Source organism: Phyllopteryx taeniolatus, chromosome 9 (assembly GCF_024500385.1).
Source record: "Phyllopteryx taeniolatus isolate TA_2022b chromosome 9, UOR_Ptae_1.2, whole genome shotgun sequence".
NCBI classification, from domain to species: domain Eukaryota; kingdom Metazoa; phylum Chordata; class Actinopteri; order Syngnathiformes; family Syngnathidae; genus Phyllopteryx; species Phyllopteryx taeniolatus.
The window spans coordinates 13,936,121-13,950,558 of record NC_084510.1 but is presented as its reverse complement, the minus strand read 5'-3'; the positions used below and the strand labels follow the sequence as shown (position 1 = coordinate 13,950,558).

The 14,438-nt window shown below is 41.6% G+C and overlaps 1 protein-coding gene across 1 annotated transcript; it reads left to right on the top strand.

The window, feature by feature from the left end:
* The first annotated feature begins 1,936 nt into the window (after window positions 1-1,936).
* LOC133483623 (keratin, type II cytoskeletal 8-like) lies at window positions 1,937-5,740 on the top strand. The gene is made up of 9 exons (XM_061785084.1): window positions 1,937-2,415; window positions 3,265-3,473; window positions 3,559-3,619; window positions 3,732-3,827; window positions 3,926-4,090; window positions 4,173-4,298; window positions 4,388-4,608; window positions 4,707-4,759; window positions 4,855-5,740. Exons 1-9 carry the CDS (start codon window positions 2,026-2,028, stop codon window positions 5,034-5,036), a joined length of 1,503 nt encoding a protein of 500 aa, XP_061641068.1. The 5' UTR covers window positions 1,937-2,025; the 3' UTR covers window positions 5,037-5,740.
* The last annotated feature ends 8,698 nt before the right edge of the window (window positions 5,741-14,438 follow it).

The window sequence follows — 14,438 nt, the reverse complement described above, 5'->3', positions numbered from 1 at the left end:
CACAACATGAACTAGGACTCTTAACCCACATCGTTCCCCTATGGAGACTGGAGACACAAAAGTCTTTTAAACTGGTACAGCTCACATCCTTGAGATGAGCAAAAACAGTGTAACACAGAAGATTCCTGACATGACCATGGCCATTTAAGATGTTTTCATTGAAAGATTGTTAGCACTCTAAGCTTCTCAATAATGCCGCTCTGATCCCTCATCGTATGTGCTTCCTGCTTTGATTTATTGGTCCTTGTGTGAATGGAGCACAGCCTTTAAAACATGAAGGGCACACTAGTGTTTGCATGCAGAAAACTTCCACATTATATGTGATACTTTGGAAACGTTGCGAATAAATTTGTCACCCTTTTTAATTTTACTTCACTAATTTTCAGGTCTATTCAGGAATCGTTTGCAGTTCCTTTGATATTCAAAAGTTCCATCCAAGTACCCTGGCATGTGCTAAAACATGTTCATTCATCAGCTTTGGTTTGGTCCTGTAGCAACCACAATACAAATCTATAAAGATTGTATTTACAGCAGACGTTTGCCACTCTGTGATCCTCGTTTCATGTTGCATTCAGTGCATAATTTCAAAATGATATACTTGGCAAATCTGTGCATACATTTTCTCCAAATAGTTGGTAAGACAGCTGACATTTGAGCTTTGGGTTTAAGTTCCACACCGTGGTAGAAATTAAAGTCATGTGCATGTGAAAAGTTGGGGAAGAATGAAAAAAAAAGTGCACTACTCATCACCACCAAATGCGCAGGGGGAAGAAATAAATGTGGTAAAGTTTGAGAATGGAACAACTGGGTGTTGTTACATCAAGTGTCAAATCAGGCAGCCAATACATTTGAAATGCACTCTTGAGGAAGATCCTTTTCCACAAAGCAAGAACGTTCCAATTAGACAAGACACAATATACCATAAGCCTGAAGTACAGTATATGGGGCAACTCCCTGGCACAATTCACTTGCTACTTGTTGCAACACGCCATGTGGGAGAGTAACTTGCCTGAAGGCTTCCAGCTGAACTGCCTTCACAATAGAATGTTTGTCCTCTGTTTGTAATCTCTATGCATTATGATGAGACATTGAGCAGGACACAGTTTGCACATCAATTCAAACACTGCAAGTACGCTGGGGTGGTTTATTTAATCAAATATGATCCGTCTTTTTGTAAGGAGTCACGTTCTCTTTGTGGTTGTGTTGGTTTTCCCTGGGTTGTTCAGCTTCTTCCCATGGTCCAAAGACATCTATGTTAAGATTCACTGAAGACACAGAACTGTCCATAGGTGTGAATGTGACTGGTTGTGTCTCTATGTCAGTCCTGTGACTGACTGGTGATCTGTATGGGGTCACCTGGGTTCGAGTAAACGTATATCTGTTCAGACATAAATGGCGCGAAGGGCTGGATTTTTCATGATTTTGAAGCCTCATTTAATATACTTGGCGATTTGTCTGTGGTCAAATTTAGTAGAGAAATTTATTTTCACTTTCTCTAGTTCTATATGAAAAATGCACTGCTTGTAAAGACAAATTCATGCATTTAAAGGGGTATCTGTGAAGGTATATGGCACTGATCCAAATCTTTTGAGCGCCATTCCAGTTTTATACACTTTCGAATGTGTGACTTGAGAAAGGATCAGCATTAATGTAAAGCACTCAGTAAGTCTTTGTTTCCTTACATAACAACTTTTTCCTACTGCTAACCTCTCACTGTCTTCTCTCTCAGCCTTTCCCAGGTAGGGTGTGTCACAGTTTATCTTCTGACAATCCCTTCCTACCTGTTTTACAGGATTGGCCACTCCTGTTGTTCAGAGCCGGGGGCATGTAGGTTGGGAGGGATGGAGGTTGGCCAGTAAAAGTGAGAGGACAGGTTGTAATGATGAGGATCCTCCCCCATCAGCTCAGCTCAGCCATAAAAGCAAGCGGACCTTTCAGTCAGACACTCAGAGGGACTTGACTCTCCTTTGAAGCCTGCACATCTCCAGTTCTCTGCCCAGTCTTGACAACCCCAACAACTACAACATGTATACCACCAGGAAGTCGTACTCAATCTCAGGCGCCACCGGAAGCTCCCGGAAGTCGCTTGCAGGGCAACACACTGGCGGCTACAGCGTCAAGAGAACCAGCTACAATCTCGGCTCCTCTGCTGGTGGTTTTGGTGGTGCTAGCACTTATGGTGTTGGTGGTGGCTTAGGTTTTAACAGTTCCATTAGCTCTGGCTCAATGCTTGGTGGTAGTTATGGTAGTTATGGAGGAGGAATGATTTCCGCCCCAATCACCGCAGTCACAGTCAACCAGAGTCTGCTGACCCCCATGAATTTGGATATTGACCCCAACATCCAGGTTGTTCGCACCCAGGAAAAGGAGCAGATCAAGACCCTCAACAACCGCTTTGCTTCCTTCATTGACAAGGTTGGTTTCCTTGACTTCTCTTTGACATGTTTATAATCAGTATCAGTTTGTACAGGCAGGTAAAAGTAAATAGTATTACCAATCCCACTATCTGCAAAATACAGCCAACCAAATTCTGACGTTTAACTGACTAAGCAGCAGAGCTGTGACGCTTATCTGTTTGGTGTTGTATCCATCAATGAGTAACAGCTTGTAGGATGGGAGCGATTACAAAATAATCAAAGTCTGTTCATTTTTTAAGATTATTATTCTTTGATGTTCTACTATATCCCAATCTTATTTACTCCTGTGACCCTCCCTTTCGTGGGTGACTCGAAGCATCCAAAGGTTGACTGAATACCTTACAGTTGGAAGAATGTAAAGCAGATTCAACTTCTGCTTGTCTTTGACAGTTTCTGCAATTTGATGTAGTTAGATTAACCCATGTGCATCACACATAAAAATTACATTTAAGCATAAATCCTATGATACCACATATGCTTAGTGTTCCTTACTTTTTTTTCCTGCCACACCTATTTTTTTTTTATAGCTGATTGTGGCCTTTATTAGCTAAACAAAGCATAAACAACAGCATCAAAGCTAAACAAGGGATACTATATCCAAATAGCACATCAAAAAGTAGTGCTCATTTGAGTTATTTGTGAGGGGTTCTGCTGGGACAGGAGGGTGTGGCTATTCAGATAAGAACAGAGTCATGTTGTAAAGGTCAGGAACCACGTAAGAAAAATTAAAGACCACTGACAGTAAGTAAGCTTATGTCAATCAAAATAGATAAAAATATCATTAAGTAATTCAAACGTTTTTAAAAAAAATACACTAACAATTTTCTCTTGTGGTGTGTTATTTCAGGTCCGTTTCCTGGAGCAGCAGAACAAGATGCTGGAGACCAAGTGGAACCTCCTCCAGGACCAGACTACAACTCGCTCCAACATCGACGCCATGTTTGAAGCCTACATTGCCAACCTGCGCAGGCAACTTGATGGGCTGGGCAACGAGAAAGTCAAGCTGGAGGGAGAACTGAAGAACATGCAGCTCCAGGTGGAGGACTTCAAGAGAAAGTGAGTGTTGACTTGATTCGACCAATGTGGATATTTCATTGAGAAAATTAAGCTGATTGAATGATATTATGCCATGTGTCCCAAGGTATGAAGATGAAATCAACAAACGCACAGCTGCAGAGAATGAGTTTGTGGTCTTGAAGAAGGTAGGAATTAATTGACATTGTATTGATTCGTGTGGTTTTATATTGGGTTGATTCTGTTAATCACTTTGAATATATTTCAATACTTTAAAAAAATAATAATAATTCTTTCCAGGATGTTGATAGTGCCTACATGAACAAGGTGGAGCTGGAGGCCAAATGCGATGCTCTTCAGGATGAAATCAACTTCCTCAGAGCCATCTATGAGGCTGTATGTCTACTTACTTATTAATAGTTCAATATTGCACTTACCACATGCTCATTTTACCATTGTTCTTGACTCTTTTGCAACAACCTGTGGTTCTGTAGGAGCTTCGGGAGCTGCAGTCCCAGATCAAGGACACCTCTGTCATTGTGGAGATGGACAACAGCCGTAACCTTGATATGGACTCTATTGTGGCTGAAGTGCGTGCTCAGTATGAGGACATTGCCAACCGCAGCAAGGCTGAAGCAGAGACCTGGTACAAACAGAAGGTATGAGCAATGCTGACAATCATTGCTGGTCTTTTTCATTGTCGATTACAAACTATACATTATGTTGCATTTTCCACAACAGTATGAGGAGATGCAGAGCTCTGCTGGACAGTATGGTGATGACCTTCGCACAACCAAGGCTGAGATTGCTGAGCTGAACCGCATGATTGCCCGTCTTCAGAATGAAATTGAGGCTGTCAAGGCACAGGTAGTGATTATTTCTCGAACATCTTTAGGTAACTTATTTATGAAGACAATGTAAAAGAGCTTTTATTACTTGTGATAACCTTTCCACAGAGGGCCAGCCTTGAGGCACAGATTGCAGAGGCTGAGGAGCGCGGTGAGTTGGCAGTGAAGGATGCCAAGCTCCGCATCAAGGATCTGGAGGAAGCCCTTCAGAGAGCCAAGCAGGACATGGCCCGCCAGGTGCGTGAATACCAGGAGCTGATGAGCGTCAAGATGGGCCTGGACATTGAAATCGCCACCTACAGGAAACTGCTGGAAGGAGAGGAGACAAGGTAGGGTCAACGTTTAGTAATATTTAATCATATTTCACTGCTGTGTTACTAGTCTGAATCATGCATTCATTATTTTATCTAAAATTTGCAACCACTAGAATACTCTCTGGACCCACCAGCGCAACCATCCATGTGCAGCAGTCCTCAGGCGGTAAGATATCAATTTTCTATAGTCATCAGATGTACCTGCTCTTCCAAACCGCAAAAGAAATCCCCAAACTGTTTCTCCTGCATGCTCTTTTCCAGGATACTCCAGCTCCGCTGGCAGCTCTGCTGGATTTGGCTACGGTGGTGGCAGCAGCAGCCTTTCTACTAGCTATGGCGGCAGCATTTCTGGTGGCTATGGCTCCAGCATGTCTGGTGGCTTTGGTGGTACCGTCACCAAGTCCACAGTATCCACAACCAGCAGTTCCAGAAGAATACTTTAAGAAGGAGAGCAGTCCCTCTTCCCTTTATGAAAATCTTGAATTGACCAAAATCTGTATGCCCTTTCACAGTCCTATGCACATATCACTATGGAGCAGGCATGATAGTCCAAAGATTTGCCATTTGCCAAATTATGTCAGTTAAAAAAACAGCTACCAGCTACCAATTATGTCAGTTAAAACACAGCTACGGTGGTGTGCCAAGAATGACTGGGTCCATTTAATACTCATATGCGACATTCATCATCATTTAAGAGTTTCTGAAACTAAATGCAATGGAAAATGTGTCTCTTTTCTGCACTGACTTCCAATCAATCGGAAAAGAGATGCAAAAGAGGCAGATCTGAACACAATCTTGAAGAACAAATGCTCTGAAATAGACAGGGAGACTGCTCCAGTTCTCAATAGAAGTATCCAATTTTTAGATTTGAGTGCCAACACCAGTGAAGAGAGCTGGAGACCATCAATGAGAAGAAGATGTTATGGGGATACAAGATTTGTTAAAAAAGATACAAGATTTGTTAAAAAAGTGAACTTCCTTGATCTTTGTCTTTACTCTGTCAAATAATATCCTCTGTTGTTTAACATTGCCTTGCCTTGATGTTTCAGTTATGTTGACACCAGATTTAGTTTTGAAAAGACCCTCTTATCAACATGATTGATGAAATCTGCGACAAATACCATCACCATTAAATCTGAGTACCCGATCTCCTGTCTGTCTTGGTTTTGCATGAAAATTTACTTTCAAGAAGGGCACTGCCTGGTGGAAATTGCACCACAAGAGGAAAGTCCTGTTCCAGTTTTGTACATACATTGTACACCCTCTTTTGACTGATTGCACAATAGCATTCTCCCTTGATGACAAAAAATCTTATTTCCCCAAAATGTACATATTAAGATTTTTATTTTCAGTTACACTCATTCATATAAAATCTTAATGATCTATTACAGTAGTTTGAGTAGCTCAAGGATACTTTTATTAATAACGCCAATTATATAGATTTTTTTTTAAAGGTGTGATCCATTGAAAGTTTGTATTTTTCTAAAAAAAAAAATAGATATGTAATTTTCAATAGGGGTTGAATAATTTTGAGTGAGGCTAAAACATAGCTGAAAGACGGTATTTACAGTATTACATTATAGCACAAGAAATTACCAAAAGGCTACATCCTGCAATCTCCATAAAGTTTAGAAAAGCTCTTGCACTCTTCACTGACTAACTTTTCATAATGGCAGTTCTCCAACGTGATATGGTTCTTTAACCACCCACGTGTAAAACTTTAATAAAGTTGCTTAAACTGACATCCGACAACAGAATAATAATCCGGGCAGCATTCAGAGCAAGCTTGAAACCACAAGTTATCTAAAACCGGTCACATCAAACCCATAATTAGGTAGGGACACGTTTAAACGTGCTCAGTGGAGAGTTCTTGTTCTTCATCTTTACCTGAGGCTGAGTATTGGCAAGTATTATGCATTCGTTTATTTAAAATTAGGTTGATTTAAACTAACTCTTGTCGAGGCTCATGCCAAATACTAAAAATATTATCTCTAACTTCCCATTGTCTTGTGCTAGATGATGACATGCCAAATGGTGTTAAACGCTGTTTTACGTGGCCAAGTAAATTACTTATATTCTTTCTTTTTTCTTTCTTTCTCTTTCTTTCTGAACATCACACCCTTTCTTCAACAAGCCAATAAATTAGTCCTGGAGACAAACCAAACATCATTAATAATATGGAAAAAGGAAATGGATTGAAAAGTATAAGAGCAAGTTAGAGCACAATTAATGCTGCACAAAACACTGCAGATTTAGGACGTGCTGTTTGAATATGTGTTCACAAACATCTGCTGGCCACCATCGTGACTGTAACTGGCAGTACTCTACATGGACTAAAGAAAACAGAAGTATTGCATTAAATCGATAGAACCTAGACTTGTAAAACGCATGTAAATTTCTTAATCTGATGACATTCAACTCTTTGGCAGCGCAACAGGGCGGGTAAACCATTGCAATGGCCAACAGCCCAAAGATGAAGGGGGCCCTGGCGGACGACTTACATTGGCCCATATAAATGACAAAACACTGCTTGACACTGCAGAACTAGTCACCATCATGAAAACATATCCAACTATACAGAATTATTATTTTTTCAACATCCTTCACTGTCATATGAAGCTTAGTAGGAAGAGTTCATCACTGTAATGAACTGTACTTATAGGTGGAAATCGTGATGAACTCCTTTTGTAAATGTTAAACAAGAAAATGTAAAACACAGGTAGCCAGAATCACTTGTGCTGCCTGTAATGATTTACTTGCAGACCAATGACTGCATGAACATTGAGTAAGATCCCAACCAATAAACAAATGATATACAGCTTTTACATTTAGAGACAAGAGCAAGAACTACTACCACAAGAAGTACAAGTATTTCCTGATTTTCATTGTTCTTGTGACAGTAACAATAAAGTTCTATTCTATTCTATTTGTTATCCAGTGAAAAAACAGGATGCTTGATCAATTAAAACAATTAAAGAGAACCCTTAAATTGCTACATGAGAAAGCATTTGTAGATGGTGACAGTAGTCAAAGGTCAGAGGACAAATATGTTAAAAATGTTCTTGATAACTCTAGAACCCCTTTACAAACCACATCTGCCATTTCAAAGTGATTATATAGCAGATATACAGCAGTTCAATTGATATGATTCAGAATGCACCTTCCGGTCTTTCGCTCTATCCGGCGCTGTGACGTAACACTAGACAAACAGCCTGTTCATTCGGCGTTGTGTGCTATTATATGGATAATGTTGAACTGTTGTTCCCGTCCTTGCATATTTGTTGTCGTATGATTTAGTGATTTCACAATGGTTTATTGTGTGGTAGTTGGTGATACAAATGGTTCAGGCAGTGGCAAGAGATTATTTGGCTTTCCAAGTGAAAAAGGAATACGTGACCAGTGGATAGGGAAAGTCAATCGACAGGGGAAGAAACGTGGTCCGCTATGGGTGCGTAGCAAGCATTCCAAACTCTGTGCCAATCACTTCGAACCAGCGTCTTTTGAGAAAGACTTAGCAGAAAGCATTGGATACACAAGTGTAGTTAGGCAGAGGCTGAAACCAGCTGGGGTCCCAACTATTTTTTCTACGGCCATCGGGACCCCAGCCACCAGCAAGAGAACTAAATCTCGCAGCCGCCACAGTGCAGCGGCGAAGCTGCGCAGACAAGACATGAGGATTTCCTTGTATATACCTACGACTATATTATGGTTACTATGTACTGGGCAGCAGGGGGAAAAAAGAACCACAGAGTACTTTTCCTTACTGTCGTCTGTACTTTTGTCATGGCCCTGTTTTTCCAATTGTTTTTCATTGTGTTGCAGTGTCTCGGTGAGCGATGGTGGGCGTTGACATCGGTGACGCACCTGTTGTGAATTGTAATCATCAGCCTTTTTAGGGGCCACCGTGACAGTGTGCGGGCGTCGGAATATTCACCCGTTTTTGCCCTGTGTTCGCTGCCGACGTTTGTCCTCTGTCTCAACTTACACTACAAGTGTATTGTTTACCACACGGACCTTTTGTCGTGTCCCCCTGTGTTATCTGTTTTTTGATTCTCTCTGGTTGTGATTCCCTTTGGCTTAGTACGTCTCGCCATCACATGCTCTTTCGTTGAATTAAAATTGTTTTTGGACCTATTATCTAGAGTCTATTTTGGGGATCTGCTCTTCCAGCACTGCCATCCCCGACAACTTTTGCCTATATGACAAGCCAACAGACACGGCAAACACTTTCTGTGTGGCGTGTTATAAAGGCACTCGAGTGAGGGGCGTAATACGCGTAATAATAACAACCTAATTTTTAGCTAAACTATCGTTAACTATTTGCTGGAAATGACGTGCATGTACAAGTGTTACATAACATATAAACAATGCAAATATGAATTTTAAGATGACCCCATAACATCTTTGTCCTCTGACCTTTAAGGAAAAACTGCCGTCATAATATCATGGTCTTATTGCTGTCTTCACTCAGCAATAATGCTACCAATACCAGTATAATGATATGCAATAACTATTATAACAAAAGGGTGAGTACCCCCTCAGAGGTAATATGAAATATGGCTATAGAAGAGCCTGATAGCTGAAGCCTCCACATCCAAAGGTATGATGTTGACCATTTCCAATTTTTAAGAGTGCAGAGGCACTACTATAGGAAATGGAATCTGTTATTATTTTTCTACACAGCATCTATGTAGCAGCATTCAAGACAAGCTGGAGAACTTGTTTCTCTGCATTGAGTAGTGGCAAGGACAAAAGGCAAGAGACAAAAGGCTGCTCTTGACATTTGGAGTCTCCCAACCACTGGTCTGGGCGGCCTGGCACTAAGGACGTTGCCCTCTTAATGCATCGAATTTTTCTGTACCCTGTTGGGCAGTGTAGATCAGTGGATGTTACTGATCTTTGTTAAGTGTAGGCTTGTGAAGAGGTTTGAGACTCTTTTGTGATTAAGGGCTATATAGATCAACTTGACTTATCACGCACAATTCTGTTGTATTTCTGCCAAAAACATGTTGCCTTTTGGTGCTATAATATTTTGTTAGCTTTTGATGTTTGCCAACTGAGTTGTGATGAATAGCTTACCTTGTGATTGTTGTGCTAACTTTCGGACATTGTATACCTAATGTGTCCTTAAGTTTGATCTGAACGTCTTGAATGTTGACAGCTGGTGCTTGTTTTTGTTGTTGCACAGGACAACACCGGAACCAATAAGTGTTCTGTGACTGTAAAGATTGGGTAAGTAGCATTAATTTGTTAAGGTATGGCCTTGGGGATTGGTAAACCCATGAAGACACCTCTGGCTCCTTCTCAGCCATCCTATCTACTTACAAGCTTTTCATATTCCATACCTTTCCGCTCATTTGCGGGCCCCATCTTGGCCAGCCATTAACAGGAGGTACGTAACACCATGTCAACTGTAAGAGATGCATTTAAGGGTTAGAACTGCCTGGTGAAATACAGTGTCAGACGCTAGCACGTTATGTGATCATGAAAGTAGCTTCACGACTGAAAAGCTATTTGATGTTGAAAACAGTGTTACTCCTATCCAACAGACCCTACTAGCTAGTGTGCTCTACTCTGAACCTGTGGGGACAGTGGTCGGGGTGGTCTGCACATTAAAAAAAAAATTGTTTAGGGAGGCTTTTTTTCAGAGGGGGTTGGAGTCCCCCCCCTTCACATACACACACAATAGGCTTTACGACACCAATGCGGCTGGTTAAATGCTGCAGGAAATTCATATATCTATCTGTGTCTCCTGGCTAAGGAGTGATACATTTCATCAACACTAGAAATACCTAAATCAGTTAGAATGAGTAATAATGATGACAAAGTGACAGTACTAGCAGACAATAATTGTATTCTTTGATCCAACTGAAGACAGATGGGTCAATAATGGCTCACGAAGGGACAAGAAAATAGATTAGACAAATTGTGTACACTTCTGGTCTGCAATAAGTGACTGACATTTCTCCAATCAAGCTGCTCTATTAAGATTACATTGACTTGAAAGGTGAGATTTTTTTTTCTTGCATCAGTAATGATGTGACTATGATTGAATAGCAATAAACATCACCATAACTTTTTTATTGACATATTTTCTTAACAAAAAGGGGGGATGCCTGAGCTTATTGAAAAAATAAAAAAAATAAAAAGTACATTTAACATTTTTCAGGACTGGTCCGCCCTGTTCAGACCCAGAGGCATGTGGGGTGGAAGGGAGTTGGGTTGGCTAATAAATGTGAGAGGGCACGTGTAATGGGGAGGTTCCTCTCCCAGCAGCTAAATTCAGCCATGAAAGGAAGCAGACCTTTCAGTCGGACACTCAGGGGGACTTGACTCTCCTTTGAAGCCTGCATGTCTTTGGTTCTCTGCTCAACCCGGACAACTTCAACAGCTACAATATGATTAGCAAGTGTACCATGAGTGAATGTTAATACTCTGGCAGTGGAGTCCTGGAACTGGCAGGCTTAAATGCAGGCGATGATGAAAGCTGATTGACAACAGGTGCGTGGGCAAGGTGGTGCTGATTACTGGGAAAAGAGAAAACCCACACAGGCACGGGGAGAACATGCAAACTCCACACAGGCGGGTCGGGGATTGAACCCCGGACCTCAGAACTGTGAGGCAGACGCTCTAACCAGTCACCCACCGTGCCGCCAAACACAAACGTTATTATTATTAATAATATAATTATGAATAATATTAACATTTTAACGTGTGGTTTGTCTTCCCAGGTCTGTTTCCTAGAGCAGCAGAACAAGATGCTGGAGGCCAACTGGAGCCTCCTCTGGGCACAGGCTGCTCCTAAAGCCACTCCTTTGTTATCTTGGCTGTGTGCTTTGGGTCATTTTCGTGTCGGAAGGTGACTCGTCGCCCGAGTCTGAGTTCCAGAGCACTCTGGAGCAAGTTCCCTTGAAGAATTTCTCTATATTTGACAGCTGACGTTTGCAATTCAGGCCAAAAGGTTCTACAACCCCAATTCCAATGAAGTTGGGACGTTGTGTTAAACATAAATAAAAACAGAATAAAATTATTTGCAAATCATGTTCAAGCTATATTTAACTGAATACACTACAACGACAAGATATTTAATGTTCAAACTGATCAACTTGATTGTTCTTAGCAAATAATCAGGAACTTAGAATTTTATGGCTGCAACATGTTCCAAAAAAGCTGGGACAAGTGGCAAAAAAGACTAAGAAAGTTGAGGAATGCTCATCAAACACCTGTTTGGAACATCCCACAGGTGAACAGGCTAATTGGGAACAGGTGGGTGCCATGATTGGGTATAAAAGGAGCTTCCCTGAATTGCTCAGTCATTCATAAGCAACGATCGGGTGAGGTTCACCTCTTTGTGAACAAGTGCGTGAGAAAATAGTCAAACAGTTTAAGGACAATGTTCCTCAACGTACAATTGCAAGGAATTTAGGGTTTTCATCATCTAGGGTCAATAATATCATAAAAAAAGGTTCAGAGAATCTGGAGAAATCACTGCATGTAAGCGGCAAGGCCGCAAACCAACATTGAATGCCCGTGACCTTCGATCCCTCAGGCGGCACTGCATCAAAAACCAACATCAATGTGTAAAGGATATCACCACATGGGCTCAGGAACACTTCAGAAAACCAATGTCAGTAAATACAGTTTGGCGCTACATCCGTAAGTGCAACTTGAAACTCTACTATGCAAAGCAAAAGCCATTTATCAACAACACCCAGAAACACCACCGGCTTCTCTGGGCCCGAGCTCATCTAAGATGGACTGATGCAAAGTGGAAAAGTGTTCTGTGGTCCGACGAGTCCACATTTAAAATTGTTTTTGGAAATTGTGGACATCGTGTCCTCCGGGCCAAAGAGGAAACGAACCATCTGGACTGTTATGGACGCAAAGTTCAAAAGCCGGGTAATGGCATGGGTAATTCACACATCTGTGAAGGCACCATTAATGCTGAAAGGTACATACAGGTTTTGGAGAAACATATGCTGCCATCCAAGCAACGTCTTTTTCACGGACGCCCCTGCTTATTTCAGCAAGACAATGCCAAACCACATTCTGCATGTGTTACAACAGCGTGCCTTCGTGGTAAAAGAGTGCGGGTACAAAGCCTGCCTGCAGTCCAGCCCTGTCTCCCATTGAAAATGTGTGGCGCATTATGAAGCGTAAAATACGACAACGGAGACCCCGGACTGTTGAACGGCTGAAGCTGGACATCAAGCAAGAATGGGAAAGAATACCACCTACAAAGCTTCAACAATTAGTGTCCTCACTTCCCAAACGGTTATTGAATGTTGTTAAAAGAAAAGGTGATGTAACGCAGTGGTAAACATGATCCTGTCCCAGCTTTTTTGGAATGTGTTTCAGCCATAAAATTCTAAATTCCTGATTATTTGCTAAAAACAATCAGGTTTATCAGTTTGAACATTAAATATCTTGTCTTTGTAGTGTATTCAATTAAATATGGGTTGAACACAATTTACAAATCATTGTATTCTGTTTTTATTTATGTTTAACACAACATCCCAACTTCATTGGAATTGGGGTTGTATTTTGTTTTCATCCGACTAGAGAATTTTGTTCCTGTAGGTCTGAGAATCCTAAAGGTGCCTTTTGGCAAACTCCAAGCGGGCTGCCATGTGCCTTTTAGTGAGAAGTGGCTTCTGTCTGGCCACTCTACCATAAAGGCCTGATGAGTGTAGTGCGTTAGCAATGGTTCACCTCGATAGTTCTCCTATCTCACAAGGGAACACTGGAGCTTCACCGTAGTGACCATAGTGTTCTTATCAACGAAAAATGGTGTACGGACGTCACGGAGCTCAGCACACACTGCAGCCCGCATTTGGAGTCGCTATTTTTAAACTGTAAACCATTCTACTCGCCACGCATCGTTCATACTGGCTGGAGTCTACATACCGCCTCAAGCTAACACGAACGCTAACGCTCGCCGAACAAGTCAACGAACTTTAAAAAAAACACCCGGACTCACCCCTCATTATTCTCGGGGACTTTAACAAAGCTAAACTCAACCACGAACTCCCTAAATACAAGCAGCACATCGACTGTCCTACCAGGGAAAATAATACTTTAGACCACTGCTACACTACGGTAAAAAACGCATACCGTGCTATACCTCGTGCAGCCCTGGGCTCGTCTGATCACTGCTTAATTCACTTAATACCGACGTACAGACAAGAAGTTAAATGCGTGAAGCCTACAGTGAAAACAGTGAAAAAGTGGACCAATGAAGCAAAGATGGAACTTCAAAGCTGTTTATACTGCACAGACTGGAGTGTCTTTGAAAATTCAGCTGGCAGCCTGGATGAATATACGGACACTGTCACATCCTATATCAGTTTCTGTGAAGAGGTTTGTGTACCAACAAAATCATTTCGCACATTCAACAACAACAAGCCGTGGTTCACTGCTAAACTTAAGCAGCTTCGCCAAGCTAAGGAGGACGCAGATCAGAGCGGGGACAGGGCCCTGTATAATCGAGCTAGAAACCAGCTGACTAAAGAAATTAACATTGCAAAGAGGATCTATGCAGCAAAGTTGGAAAAACAGTTTAGCGCAAACGACTCTAAATCAGTCTGGCATGCATTCCAATCGCTGACTAATTACAAGCGACAATCCCCCCAAGCTGAGAACAATAGCACACTAGCAAACGACTTGAATACCTTCTACTGCAGATTTGAAAAGGACAGTTTCACACCCCACACCCACCCGGCCGCACCCGTGACCACAATCACACCTCTGACTTCTGTGTTAACCATCCATGAACAGGATGTTTATCAGTTTATTTTTGAAAGGGGACAATGCAATTTCATAAAACACATGAAGTACACATGGTT